The sequence below is a fragment of the Sorex fumeus genome, unplaced genomic scaffold, assembly GCF_029834395.1.
Source record: "Sorex fumeus unplaced genomic scaffold, SorFum_2.1 ptg000035l, whole genome shotgun sequence".
Taxonomy (NCBI): Eukaryota; Metazoa; Chordata; class Mammalia; order Eulipotyphla; family Soricidae; genus Sorex; species Sorex fumeus.
Window position 1 is genome coordinate 21579686 of NW_026606092.1, and position 15777 is coordinate 21595462.

Genomic DNA, 15777 nt, shown 5'->3' on the forward strand with positions numbered 1-15777 from the left:
AAACATTGTTACAGTAAAGTTGAAAGGCGTCAACTTCTCATTTCCCCCCCAATTTTAACTCCTCAAAAACCTAGAAATGTCCAGTATGCTTGATATTGTGAGATAACCACCTGAAAAATAATTTACATGTTCCTTATCCTCCTTCAAATTTTTCACAGTTCCCTAGGGAAGCAGGACATGGAAACAGAGGGATGCAGATATTAATGATGTAGTACAGAGTCAAAGGGAATCATGCCTAAGAGAGATCAGGGGAAGGTTTCACCGAATTGGTGATTTACAACCAGAAATTTTAAGAAAGGAGAAGATTGATGGAAAAGAGATAAAGGTGTGAAGTTCTAGAAAATAGTTATGTGAGTGTGACTTAGCTTTACTAAGTGTGGAGTCTGAGGATGTAGGTAAGGAGGGATTGAGGTGGAAACAAGAAATGAGGCCTTGGTGAAGAGAATAGAAAAGCCAGAAAAGGAGGATCTGAAAATTCATGGGTAGGGTTCACATTATGTCTGAAGTAATAGGAGCCAATGAAGGTTTTCCAACATGTCACACTATGATAATATTTGCATTTTGTGAAGAGTGTTTGTGGCGGGCATATAGAGAATGATAGGGTAGGAATCAGACTATATGGCAACATGAAGACCAGTTAAAAGGGTGATGCGAAAGATAGTTCCAGTGTGTGATGACATGATTTTCTCGTGTAAAATTTTCCATTGGTTCATAAATTGCTGTCACATTTGAAAATGTCGTCAAATTGAAAATATTTTTAGTCTTTAGTAGAACTAAAGGGGATCGTGGGAGATTATTGGAATGATCACTGTCACTGTCACTGTCCTCCCATTGTTCATCAGTTTGCTCGAGCAGGGCCAGTAACATTGTGAGACTTGTTACTGTGTTTGGCATATCGTCATGGGTAGCTTGCCAGGCTTTGCTGTGCATGCGTGATACTCTAGGTAGCTTGCCGGGCTCTCTGAGGGGGCGGAGGAATCGTACTTTGGTAGGCCATGTAGGCTGTGTGCAAGGCAATCGCCCTACCCTCTGTGCTATAGCTCCAGGCGTTACTGGGTCCACTTGAGCAAATCCAAGAACAATGAGAGGACAGTGACAGTGACAGTGACAGTAGAACTAATTCATTGCTACTTTTCTAGTTTTTTTTATGAAATTAATAACAATGAGAACTTGAAAGCAGGTTTGTTTTTCATCAGTAAAATTAAACTGGTAAATTTCTCATAAATATTTTTTATGGTTATATTTTGCTGTGTAGCCTGGAATATACCTAAAGAAATATAATATGTTGGACTATTAATTTATGATATTTATTTATGGAAATTATGTCAATTTAATGTTGAATGAAGGATACTATATTACTGACATACATATTTGTTGAATTTACATATGATGCCATTAAAAAGGTTTTGAATTTATTTACTCTGGAATATCTAACAAGCTTTTAATCGAAAGATAAATTCAAAGCAAGAAAGAATAAAAATGTTTGTTATGGAACATTAAATAGTCACATGCATGTATGATTGTTATTTTGAAAATTCAGAGTATATATTAAAAGATCATTTGAAAACATAAAATTAGAAAAACACAAATGCAAATAGCTTTAAATGATCTCATAAATATTATGACATTTAAATTTTCAAACCAAATCTTGGTTTTGATGCCCAAATCTTCAGTTTTTAGCTTAAATGGAAACAAAAGTCATAGTTGAACCAATGAGAATATAACATTGGGGAGAAATAAGATATTATAGTGCTATCCATCTTTTTATATGAACCTAGGATTTTGAAAAAGATTCAATATATGTATATTATGTAATATTTAAGTTATCACAGTAATATTAGATCATAAATTTCAAATAATGGAATTAGGATTATCTGTAATTATTTCTTATCATATATTATCTATTATATATTCATTATATACTACCTGTGATTCAGCTTAATTCTCAGGAATCTGACTCAGTCATTGCTATTAACCTGATGTCAATTATTTAGCATAGTGTTCCTATTATTTGTAACATTATTAAGTTTTTAAGGTTATTGCTATGTATATGATAACAGTTTTTATTTCTGTTTTCTGAAATTACATTGACATTTTAGGGGTAAGGATGACTTTTATGTGTACTTTATTTTTATGAAATAATGTGTAAAAATAACTTTAAAAATAGGATTTGTTTATCTTGCTCCCATTATAATTGAATATAATATGACATTTTGTGAAAAAAATTGTTAGCAAAATGTATTTTATCAGATATTCATCTTTAATAAATTCTGTTAAGAAATCAACAGCCATATGTTTCAAAGAAGAAATTTACTTATGCTATTTAATGATATTTCAGGTATATTTAAATAACTGGGATTTCCCTGGTGATGAATCATTAAAATAAATGAGTGGGCTGGAAGGTAATACTAACTTTTTCAGTACTGTCCTATTTTATTCTGCTGGTTTATTGCTTCCTTTTAAAATAGAACCTGAGTGTGTTGGAGGTTGTGGGCGAGCATGTAGAATGGGAGGGATCAGTAAGGAAATTCCAGGTAAACCTCTGATGATCTTTTTGGAAATTCTGCTTAAATTTAACTTTTCTCAGTATACATTATTCAATATTTAAGCTAATAGTGTTTGTTTTTCTAAATTTAACTTTCAAATATTGTAAAATAGGCAAATAGAACGTATAGTTTAAGAAAGCAATCGAAGTTTTAGGTATTAGATACTGTCCTGTGGAATCATTTTCTCATGTGTGTGGGATTAAAACTGTGAAAACCATCATTACTGAAACTATACCTCTCTGCAACTAATAGCTGAAAGGTGTCTGTGGAATATATTAACGGAAGAATTTCTCTGATTTAAAATTATTACCTGTATTCAGTTGGAAAATTATTTAAATATTATAGGTCACAAGTTGCTAATTGTGGTTTTCTAATGTGACTTAGATTCCATTAAAAAAAAAACCATGATAAATTTGTACTTAGCACATATATTTGAACAAATCAATGGCATATTGCAAATTACTATTAGAAAATTTCAAGTACATCCACAGCAGTTGTAAGTGCCAGAGGAGGTAGACAAAAATGTAGTTCACCTTGAAAACGATTGCGGCTCAGGGAATAAAGAAATTGGGTCAAGCTTAAAATAAATGCAGGTACAGTGATAACTTTTAATAAAATTTTAAAAATATTTTACGTCTTTAGTTTCAGGCTACTTTTATTCTTGGTGATCTCATCAATGCATTATTAGTTTTTAATTAAGTTGACTGATGGCACTTTTTCATTTTGGTTAAAATGTTTATGTGAAATACTATTGTGCTTTTTAACTTTGCATGCCTTTTTAATTGAAGATGCAAATTTTTGGGAAGGCAGATAATTCTTAGATCATTTTGGCCTCTGGTGTTCTTAAATAGAATTTGAAGTGGTTTGAAACTCTTATGTCATAGCTATCACTTTGACACATTTTATATTGCCAGTTTAATGGTTAGCATTTAACCGTGTATCGTTAAATCATAGTATTGATAATGAATTAAACTTTCATAAAAATCTAAGAGTAGAGTAGATTTTCATTCATCTGGGTGTCACTGGGGAATAAACTATGCTTAAGAAATAAGATTTTTTAAACTGAAGCTTACTTGTTTAAGCAGAAAAACTTAACAATTAGTAGAAATTTATCTGGAGGTTTTAATGCTGTTTAAAGGAGCAAGAACAATCATTTGTTCTTCTCCTCATGTCATAAAATAGCTTTCTAAGCCAGGCAGCAAGAACAGGAGCTTTCTGATTGGCCTTGGTTTTCTAATATAAGGTGTTTCTATTGTTATTGTTTTTTTTTTTCCTTTTTAAATACCACATTCCTGGGATAGAGAGGTATTACAGGGGCTAAGGCACTACTTTGCGCAAAGCTAATCCAGTTCAGTCCCCAGAATTACAGACAGTCCCCTTAGCACCACCAAACGTGATACCTGAGCACAGAGTTTGGAGTCATCCCTGAGTGTAGCTGAGTATGATTTTCCCAAGCCCCTTGTCAAAAGACCCAAGCAAAACAAATAAAATACTGCACGCCTAATTCGGATACATTTACCCAGTTGGATTATTTTGGAGTTTAATGCCGGTGGTAGTTGCTTTGCTGTCTTTCACAGATTCATAAACCCTGGGACCTATGTGAGCCATTTGACTGTGTGTGTGCTCACCCGCCCATCTTTTGGGAAACACCTGGTCACAGCCTCCTGCCACCAAGGAGACCCTCTCCTTGCTTTGGAGGAAGGACTTGCAGTGTCAAGGCTCTTGTTATTGCTGTTCCCAAACTCTCATTCCCTAGTCGCCACTGCTGGCAGTGCAGGCATGCCTGGATTCAGTGAAGTGCCTTTGAGCATCTGTGGTGTCACAGTGACCACCTGCAGTTTTCTCAGATGATTGCTAAAATGGCCAAAGAGTGTCCTTCCTTTATCTTTCAGTGAATCCTCCCATCGTAGCAAAATTCCTTTTTCACAGTGTGGATTTTTTTTTTCTCCCCTACCTCATGCTTACTTGTTTCAAGCAGTGTTTTCTAAAATAAAACTCAAGCACAGTGAAAGTATTTGAACTGTTATTTAATGTGCCATAATGACATTTGGTTTAAATATAATATTTAAACACCAGCTTCCTCTACTTTTGCTTGCACCTAATGGGAATCATCTTTCCGCCAGGTTGTGCTTTAAGAAGACTACGAGAAGAACACATTTCTTCTTGCCACAAAAGTTGCCATAGAAGTCAGAGGGATGGGGTGGGGTTGGGTGGGGGAGAGGGGGACGGGAACTGCCAGGATGTGTCTGTCTCCACGAAACAAGCAGAACAAATTTCCATGAATCAAAGCCACTAAGTATAGTTTTTAAAGATGGTAGGACATAGTTACTCTCCCTAGAAAAATACCCCAAATGCAGGCACACCCATTGGCCACCAGAAAAATGCTCAAGTAAACGCTAGTTCAAACCTGTACATTTCACTCTTCTTACTGAGCTATTAAAGGGGTGGGAATCTAGTATAGCTATAATCTTTTTTTCCCCTTTTCTATTTTTCGACCTCCCACATGCTTGGTGTTCAGTTCTGCTTGCTGAGTGTGTTGAATCTACAGCAGCACCTACACGAACTGCCTCCACAGTGGCTGATTGTTTGCAGATAACTCATGATTCAGACCCAGAAGAAACATCTGTAAATATGTGACATGATGCGTGCTCTAGATGAATCATGGAAAAGGGCAGAGTAATGAAGACTCTGAAAGCACTGCTTAGTCTTCTTATTGATGTTGTTTTCGTTGAACCTCTATGAGTGAAATGTTCTTTAGATTGATTTATATCACACTCCATCACTTGGTGAAATATCTCAGGTCATTTTTGTAAGTGCCAGTTAGAGACTTTTTAAGAATAAAAGTTCTCACAATCCTGAGTATCATGAGGTCAGAGGAATTGCAGCAAAGTAGCAGTTGCTATCGTGTTGGGCTAGAATAAGCAAATTAATATTAAAGTGCATTTCTTCGGTGTGTCTTAAAACTTCTTTTTAAAATTCTTTTCTATTGATTTCTTTGTCTCTTTCTAGGAGGTTCACATCATATGAACGAGTAATGGCTACCAGTTTGTTAAACTTTGTAGGTTTTCCTTAACTCAGGGAACCCTGCTTTCAACAGGTGAAATACCCAAGGGCCCTGAGTTCAAATAGCTTTGCCTCTGAACCTTCTTCTTACCTGTAAAACTTCTGCAACTCTCCAGTTCACATTTGACATGCAGACTGCTGATCAGGAATGGCTATTACCCACTGCATTTCAAATGGGTGTGATTATCTAACTTTCCAGCTACTTATTGCGGGATAGCACAGCGGTAGGGCTTTCGCCTTACAAGCGGCCAACATGGCCGACCCGAGTTCGATTCCTCTGCCCCTCTCGGAGAGCCCGGCAAGCTACCGAGAGTATTGGATATGCCAGACACAGTAACAACAAAGTCTCCAATGGAGACGTTACTGGGCCCGCTCGAGCAAATCGACGATTAACGGGAGGGCCTTTTATTGCGGGATGAGGTACTACGATGGAAAATTACTCAGTTTAAAAATATAGAAAGAATTGAAGATATGATTTTTCTTTAAATTGGCTGATTATATTAAATAAAGGAGGTGCATACTGATTTATTAATGTTTCTAAGCCACTATAATTTTATCTTCATAGCCTACCCCTGAGATTAGTACTATTAGCTCACATTTAGAGAAGGCTAGATTGAATCCTACAAAGGTAGTTTCTTTTTTTTTCAAGTTTATACAGCTATGGAGTATCAGAGCTCAGCTTCCAACCTAGCTCTCTGGCTCAAGTATCATACATTTCTATCTGACTATTGCTACCTCTTATTTCATATATAATGAAGTATGCATGTATTATATTTCCCCCCCAAATACTCATTGGGAGATGCAGACATCAAGAAATGAGATTTTCCTCACCTTACTCATTTGGTTGAGAATCATTCAGAGACTTGTGACTTCGAAATGCAATTTCAGTAGGCATTTCTTTCACTGAGCCCAACAAAGACAATTTTCAAAATGAAGAACTCCTTTGACTTATTAAGACTAATAATCTTGTGAATACAGATTATTTAGAAAAACAATCTGCTATTTATATGAGTGTTTTCTTAGGTCAGAAAGGAAATTCAGGGGCTAGAGTGATAGCACAGCAGGTGAGGCATTTGCATTGCACACAGCCATCCAGGGGTTCAATTCCCAGCATCCCATATGGTTCCCTGAGCACTGCCAGGAGTAATTCCTGAGTGCAGAGCCAGGAGAAACCCCTGTGCATTGCCAGGTGTAACCCAAAGAGCAAAAACTAAATAAATAAATTTTTTAAAAAAGGAAATTCAGACATCTGGAATATTCTGGAATATTAAAAAAAACATGATGGTATTTTTATACAAAGTGATATTTCTCCCTTATAGAAAATAGTATATAATTTTAAACCTATATGGAGGTTTTTTATATTCATTCATATTTTTTGTTTGTTTCTCTCTGACCATTCACCCATGTATTTTTATTTCTCTAATTAAAGTTATATTATTAAAATGAAACATTCCTTGATTGTTCACTGTGATGAAAATGCTGCCATGTCTTTATATCATTGGCATTCTATCCCTTTTGTTGTTGAAAAACATTGTAGAAAAACGTTGCTTCCCAGGCATCAGACTTATTTCCCTCCTCCAAGAGAGGGTTGCCTGTATGGTTGGGCGTTTGACTAGGGTAGGAAAGTGATCAAGGCAAGAGCATGAGATTGCTCATGAGATTGCTCATGAGATTGCCTCTTAAGATGCATGGAGGAATTAAAATTTAAATATAAATGTGGTCGTTTGTCAATATGAATTCATTGGCAGCCGGGATTGCTAGAAAAGTCAGAGAATGACAGGAGATTTACAAATGAAGGACGCATGCAGTGATGTCTGTCTTAGGTGATGAGTTTAGAGACTGCTCAAAGCTAGATAGAACTCAAGACCAAGCAGGTTTTGAAGTTTTGGGCTAGAGCCTTAGTCATTCCATGCAGAAAGTGGGTGATCACAGCAGGAGAGGTCTTTATATACCCTTGCTGGACAGGAGAAAGCATTAGGTCATGTAGACATATTCTTAGGGTTTGAAGAAAACATCAGAAAAATTCAACATCCTTTATTTTCTTCTCTTGCTCTTTTTTTAATTGAATCACCTTGAGGTAATTACAACACTTTCATGTTTGAGTTTCAATCATACAGTGCTCGAATACCCATCCCTCTATCAGTGTATATCTTCCACCACCAATGTCCCCAGTATCCCTCCCATCCCAACCCTCCCCCTGGCTCTATGGCCGACAGTTTTCCCTATACTCTATCTCTACTTTTGGGCATTATGGTTTGCAGTACAGATACTGAAAGGCTATCACGTTTGGTCCTTTATCTATTTTCAGCACACTTCGCCCATCCCGAACAATCCCTCCAATCGTTATTGACTTAGTGATCCCTTCTCTATTCCAGCTGTGTTCTCCCCCAGCTCATGAGGTAGGTTTCCAACTGTGGAGCACTATTCCTGGTCCTTGTCTTTACTGTCTTTGGGTGTCAGTCTCATAGTATGTTACTTTATATTCCAGAAATGAGTATAGTCATTCTATGTCTGTCCCTCTATTTCTGACTCATTTCACTTAGCTTGGTGCCTTCTATGACCATCCACTTATATGCAGATTGTATGACTTCATCTTTATTAACAGCTGCATAGTTTTCCATTGTGTAGATGTACCAAAGTTTTTTTAACCAGTCATCTGTTCTGGGGCACTCCGGTTGTTTCCAGGTTCTGCCTATTGTGAACAGTACTGCAATGAATATAGAAGTGTAGTGAGCATCCTTTATTTTCTCTGTTATTAATACAGAGGATGTAGAAATATTGATTGCAAGTATACAAGCTTTAATCATCACATGCTTTCAAAAGTGGGACAATATTTCTTATTTAAAGAATAACTTGTCTGGAGGCTAGGGAAGTATCTCAGAAGACTGGAGTACATACTTTGCACCTATTTTCCAGCACTGTGTGGTCCCCAGAACTTCCAGGAGTGACCCCAAACAGCTACACAACTGAGTGTAGCTTCTGAGTGCCTTGTTGTTTGAGTGCAAATCAAAAGCAATAAAAAATATCTATGTAAGTGATTTGTATTTACTTTCTGAATGAAATATTTTAAGCTGTTTTATAAAAGCCCTTTATATGCACACATACACATAAACATATTTCAAAATATATGCTTTTTTTTCTCCCTTATGTTTAGGTTCTGTGAAAGTTTGAAAGAAGGACTAATGAGTACTCTCATCATTGAAGCATTCTATGGAGGGTCACATAAACAGCTGGTGGACCTGCTCAAAGAGGAGTTTGAAGACTGTGTTCTTTATACCCTTCCTGCAAAGAAATGGCATTGGAGAGCGCGGACATCGGCATTGTATTTCTCTCAGAATATTCCCATCAGTAGTCATTACAGGTAATTGCAGCTTGGGCTACATCTTCAATATGTTTTCACTATACTTGTTATTAAGTTGCTGGTTTTCTATTGACATCTGAGATTTCCTCCAACTCTGCTATGGGTTATTATGACTGTAGTTCCTTCTTGCTCCACAGAGAGTAGAACAACTTTGCACATTTGCATACTGAGGGCAGTTGTTTGGTAGGAAGGTAACAGAAATTAGCATATAGCTGCCTTTTCTCCATTGTCTTGTTATATATCACATACACATATGAGTGGCTGTGTGAATGACTATTTTGGCCTGACATGAGAGAACTTGGGTGATGTTTTTTGAGGGACGATTCTATAGAACCTGCCTCTTTCAGTGAATATGCTGCTTTATTGTAGTTTGTTCTATCTGCTCTGTACCAGAAAGTGGTTTGAAGAGATAGAAAGTCCAAGGTCTGTGCTTATAAATATTTCAAAGACTACTGAGGTAGAATCAGGTGAGCATGGACAATAAGAATATACAAAAATGGGGAAGTTGATTTCAACTCTGGCAATCTGGAGATGGCTTTATAGAGTTTGATGTCTTTGTTGGTCTTTGAAGATGAATCTATTTTGGGAACATAGACCAGTTCTGAATTCTGATTTATTAGGAAGTGGTGATGGGGGTGGAGAGGTATTAGAAAGATTCCTGAACTGAAAATATGGTTGATTACATTACTAGTCTGATTATGATTTTAGGAGGAAAAACTATAATAGAACCCTTCTAAATATTTTTGCCTCTCTATTTTCTCTTCATAGGTACTACTCCTGTTATCTTCCTATTGTTAAATAGCGATAGATTATTCTACTGCAGTTATATGTATGTTCTTCTCATTCTGGGCTCCGCTCTCTATGACTGTGATGGTTTAGACTGGAAGAGGGAGTGCCAAGCTTTTAATTCAGGGAGTTACTAATGAAGAAATTGTTAGGGAAAGGATACATTGCAAACTGTAATGCCTACCGTGTTGTTTGCAATCACAGCCACTGCTACTTAAGGTGTAGCAACTCAAGATTTAAATGCAGGTTGCTATGTTTAGTAATAATTTGGTGGATCTAGGGAATAACCCATTTGGTGTGTGAAAACCATGTATCATCTCTGGGAAATTCAGATTGTTTGATGGAATAGCAATGAGCATTCAAGTCACGTCACCGAGCTTTAAAATGTTATATTAGTTTGGACTACATTAATATTTGTTTTGTTTTTCTTTGGAGGATATACTTGGTGGTGCTTGGGGGCTATTTCCAGCAATACTTAAGCCATATGGTTCCAGGGATCAAAACCCGCGCCTCCAGCATGCAAAGCATGTGCTTTGATCCTAAAAATAATATTTTTCAAATCTAACATGGATTTTTCTTTACCTAACTGAAAGTTTTATGTGGTGGTACTAGGTAAATTTTTTTGATTCACTAATTGTATGAGAAATTTGAGTGAACATACTAACATACAGTCTGAAGGTCGTGGTGAAACTCACTTTCAACAATAAAAATGACTATAGTTGCTTTCAAATTTCATTTAGTTTCTTTTTTTCCAATATACATTGTGTAATATTGCTGAGGTCAAGTAATTTGGTTGATTTCATGCCATTTGATGTAATATATTTCTGTAGTGAGTAGGGTGTTAAAACAAACCACCTTTCTCTCTATGCCATCAGTTTTCATTTTGACTACACAGTTTTTTCAAAATGAAATTATTATGTCATAAATTCATGTATGTGGATAGCATGTAAACAGCTCTTTTGTACAAATGGCTTCCTCACTCATTTTAAGGCATTTGAGGATAAACATAATACTGCTCTTTGAAGCAGTCTTTTTTGGAAGGTAGATTTCTGGCGAGGAATACTTCTGAGTGATGTCTGATTAGGTTGTTAGCTGTAGAGCTGCAGTGTCTAACCTTGAAAGGTCATAGCTACCACTATTAGGACCCAAGGGTAATGACTATGAGAGAGTAAAACTTGACATCAGATCTTTCAGAAATCTATATTCCAAGTAGGAGTACCAACCTAATTGGACATCACTCACTCATTCAGTTTTTGTAGTTATATTTCACCAAGGATAAGTTACCTACTTTTACCAGAAAACTCTTTTGAATACTTTTGGGGAAAATAGCAGCAGTTTGTAAATTTTTACGAAGCTAAAAATATGCTCACTCAGTTTTAGATTGAAATGTAGGAATAATCTTTTATTATACCAGCTAAATCTGATATCTGTGGAGACTTTTAATGAGCTGAAAACTTTTGTTTCCTGGTTACTTTATTTGTACATGTGACAAATTAAATCATCAAATTTCATAAAAAAGAAAACGATTAAACCAGTGGTGCCTGCTTTGCCATACTTCTGCTTTGAGCAAGTAGCAACATTTCTGATGAGAAAGACCTGGAATGCAGATATTTTTCTTTTCTTATTTATTTATTTTTTTGGCAGGGGAGGGTTGACACAGCTGGCTTTTTTGGGGGCTACTCCCTACCCCAGTGCTCAGGGATTGAACTTAGTAGTGCTTGAGGATTATGTGATGCCTGGGATCAAACCAGGGCTCCTGCATTCAAAATGTGATCTCTGGACCTTTGCACTATCTTCTGCCAGCCTAATATTTGTTTTTCAATTTTTGTGTAGGTAGTCATTACTATTTTAAATTTTTATCTAGAAATATTTTATTATTAAAACAGCTCAGAGCTTCAGAGCTAGGGCACTAGTGCACAGGATTCACGTATCATTGTTCCTATTCAGGAGATTCAGGTTCTATCCTGGTAACTGTATGGTCCTTAGGCACAGCCAGGTATGACCCTCAGACTCAGTGCTTGGGGTAGCCCAGGAACACCATAGATGTGGCCCCCAAGTCCAAACATAAATAAATGATTCAGTCCAGTAAATCAGTTCATGCTTTAGCTAAGAATTCATAATGACTCATCTAAGAGCTGTTCAAGTTCACAATAGAGTCCAAAACCTCAAGAAATTATATTTTCCAAAAGTAATCAGTAATTATTATAATTCTTAGGCTACTTTAAAGCTCTTCTTTCTGAAACTTAAAAAAATACAGTTTTTGCACTCATTTGTGGAGTATAAAATGACATAACATGAAGCTGACACCTAAGGATAGTGGATACACTGGACAAATAGATTGCTCCATAGCTGGAAGCCTGCCTCGTGAGCAAAGGGGAGAAGGCAGCTGGGATAGAGAAGGGATCACTAAGAAAAAGATGGCGGGAGGAATCGGTCTGGATGGGAGATGTGTGTAGAAAGTGGATAAAGTGTCTGTATTGCAAACCATAATGCCCAAAAGTAGAGATTATGGTGAATCATGTCTGCCATGGAGGCAGGGAGAGGGTGGGAAAGTGAGGGGGAGTATACTGGGGAGATTGGTGGTGGGGAATGTGCACTGGTGGAGGGATGGGTGTCTGAGAACAGATATTAAATTTTGAAATCTGAAATACTCGAATAATTTGTTTGATCAAGCATTTTTTTTTAATGTAGGAGTACTGCTATTTATTCAGCCACTGATTAGGCTAATTGAATTGGGCATGAACTCCACCTTACTTTTTTATTTTATTATTTATAATTTTATTTATTGAATCACCATGAGAGCAGTTACAAAGCTTTTGGGTTTAAGTCTCGGTCATACAATGAAACATCCATACCTTCACCAGTGCCCATTCTCCACCACCAAAACCCCCAGTATATCCCCATCCCACACCCTTCCGCTACCTGTGGGGCAGATGATTATTCTTTCTCTGCTTTGATTGCATTCAATATTTTGACACCAGACCCACCATTATTATTTGGGATTTTACCCCAACACTCAGATCTGCTGAAAAGACAGCAGTAGACAATTTGTAACATATGATGTCACGTGACTGCATGTAGTGGCTGTGTGATTTTGAAATTCCGAAATTTTAATAATTAAATCTGAAGGGATTTCTGCCAAAATCTGCTGGGTTCTGAGATTTGTTCCTGACTCTCTGGGATCATAGCTGTTAAGCAGCTTCATCAGGATCCAGAGAGGCTGTTCGTGGGCGGCGACTTGGGGTCTTGTTGGGATGTGGAGGAAGGGACCGGCTCCACACCCATCCTCTGAGGCCCTGTGTGTCTTGTCACTTAGGACCCAAACCTGACTGTCCAGTGACCTCTGGAGGATGGTGGTCAGTGAATCGCCCAGGGGGGAGCAGGTGGAGGGATAACACCCTTTCCCCCTGGGGTGGCCTGGCAACAGTAACCTACAGCAGGTCCGGACGCATCTCTGCCAAAAGCTGCTGAGCTCTGAGATTTGTTTCTGAGTCTCTGGGATCATGACCATTATGCAGCTTGATCAGGAGCCAGAGAGGCTGTTCATTGGTGGCGACTTGGGGTCTCGTTGGGGTGACGAGGAAAGGGCCGGCTCCACCCCCATCCGGTGAGGCTGTGCATGTCTTGTCACTACAGGCCCAAACCTGACTGTCTGTTGCCTCTGGAGGATGGCGGCCACTGTGCTGCCAGGGGGAACAGGCCAAGGCACAAAACCTTTTCCAACCTGGGATGGCCTAGCACTGGTAACCTACTGCAGGGACCGGACGCATTTCTGCCAAAAGCCGTTGGGTTTTGAGATTTGTTTCTGAGTCTCTGGGATCGTGGCCATTAAGCTTTTGATCAGGAACCAGAGAGGCATGCCTCCAATTATATAGCTGAGCCGGAGGTGGTTTGTGGGTGTGTCTCCTACATACCTAACTTTGGCTGTTTACTTTCTTGGTAAACTTTTCCCCAAGTTCCTGGGGTCTGGCCAAAGGCACAGCAGCAATTTTGGGGTATCTGGAAGTCTGAAGGCGCCGTCAGGCTTCTGATACATTCGCCTCACAGGTACAGATTGACCTTCTGGCGGCACCATACCCCAGGATCAAGCATTTTTTAATGTATAACTTATACTAGACATGAAAGATATATATTCAATTTTCTTTCTGCAGCGTCCTTACTGAGAAACAATCACAGTTACTTGAAATAATCTTTTTCACTCTTAGATGCTTTGAATGATATTTTTTCATTTCTTTTGAGTTATTGGGGAAGATACTGATCACAGTTCACTTTCTTGTGACCAGAATCACCATTTTCTTTGGGATAACTAAGGACCCTGCTCCTATGAAGGGAACTTGACGGGGCCTGAAGTGGTCATTATACTCCTTCTCTGACAAACATTGCCAGTTTTCTGTGCAGCTGGCTCTGATCAGGAAATAAATACCTGCAAATTAGATTTAAGTCACTGCCTTTCTGGGTAGGGCTTTCAACAGAGAATTTGTTTGCTTGTTTGGCTTGTTTTACTTAGAAAACGGGAAAGCCATCTTTTTTTTCTTGCACTGGAATGTGATTGTGATGTCTGCAGTTGTGAAGGAAGATGAGCAAAGAGCACCAAGGTTACCACGGATGACTGATGGAGGAGTTTTGTTTGAAGCCATATTGTTAGCTGGTCACCTGAAAAAGCCCCCCGTGTCTAAAAATTCTAAAATGCTCCATTAAGTAGAACATTTTTCCTTCTAAGTCTATACTTTATCCCAGTAAGAAAGGCTTGAAGAGACGTTGGTTCAGGTGGTTTGCTGGCTCAAAAGCTGGTCTTGTGTCATTTTTAGCCACAGGTTTCACAGCATTATGTTATAGTCTTAAAATAAGATGCTGTGTACTAATCTGAGTTATTGGACAATGCTATTTGCGCTCTCTAAAGAAAAGAACAAGATTAGCAAGAAAGTAAAGCAAAAGGGCATCTCACAACTAGGCGGTGTAAGATGGAAAGTCATTGACTGGACAGTGTTGATGGGGACAGTTCAGATCAATTATCCTAAGTTGGAGCCATCCCATTCATCTGCTACCTGCACCTAATGGCAATATTATTAATATAGAATAGCAGCAGCATCCAAACCCCAAGAAGAACATTCAGTCATTCAGTAGCTAATGATATAACCAGTGTGAGCTGGGCAATACTGGAATGCTGCCTCTGGCCAAGATCATAAACCAAGTAGAGAAGTTCACAGCAGCTGATTTATGGAAAATATGGGAACGGCAGGTATTGATTATCCTAACAGAGAAAGTATCTGCATATTTCATGAGTCTACTCCATGATCTAAAAAAACATGCAGTTCTTAATTTGAATTTAAAAAAAAATTAAAGAAATTTTCCTTCAAAAGAGGAAAATTCAGAATGACTAATGTTTCTGTGGTGAAAACTGCAGAGAAATCAGCTAAGGCAAAATAGGAAGATCCCAGATTACAGACCTTGAAGGTGCTTGGTTTTTAGCCTCCTCCCCCCCCAAAGATAAGGGACCATAACATTAAGACCTCAAGAAGTACACAGTCACTTTCTGGTGTCTTTATAGCACACACACACATGCACACATACAGGCACACACACAGGCACACATACACCATTATTAGCCCTTTTATTTATTCTTAACTCTTTTATTTCTATGATGAAACTGTAGTTTAATCTGTTATTGTGTTTTCTAAAGAGTTACCTGCTCTCTTGCTCTTTCTGTTCCTTTGTGAGTGTTCTTAGAAAAGTAAAATATCCTAGTAGCAGAGGAAAATATTTTCTTACTGTAGAGTTGGTAGTTTGTTCTCATCATAAGCTGCAAATTACAAAGTGTTTGTATTGTTAGTCGCATACACTGAATCTAGTGCTTTCAGCCCATGTTACACATGGCAGTACCACTCAAGTCTATGTTTTTAATATCCCTTCTGGCATATTAAAAATAAAATGACATATCACATGTAAGATTCTATACAGCCCCAGGTAACAATTCATATGGATACAAACTATTACTTCTAACAGACTCTGCCCCTTATAGAC

General features: G+C 37.8%; 1 protein-coding gene across 5 annotated transcripts in view; it reads left to right on the forward strand.

Annotated features, from left to right (window-relative positions):
- Nucleotides 1-15777, forward strand: part of GTDC1 (glycosyltransferase like domain containing 1) — a 421396-nt gene that overhangs the window by 125934 nt on the left and 279685 nt on the right. For all 5 annotated transcript variants that reach the window (XM_056117624.1, XM_056117626.1, XM_056117628.1 and 2 more), the window contains one exon: nucleotides 8764-8970. In XM_056117624.1, the coding sequence (XP_055973599.1) occupies nucleotides 8792-8970 (179 nt within the window). In that variant the 5' untranslated portion in view covers nucleotides 8764-8791. The remainder of the gene's footprint in view (nucleotides 1-8763; nucleotides 8971-15777) is intronic.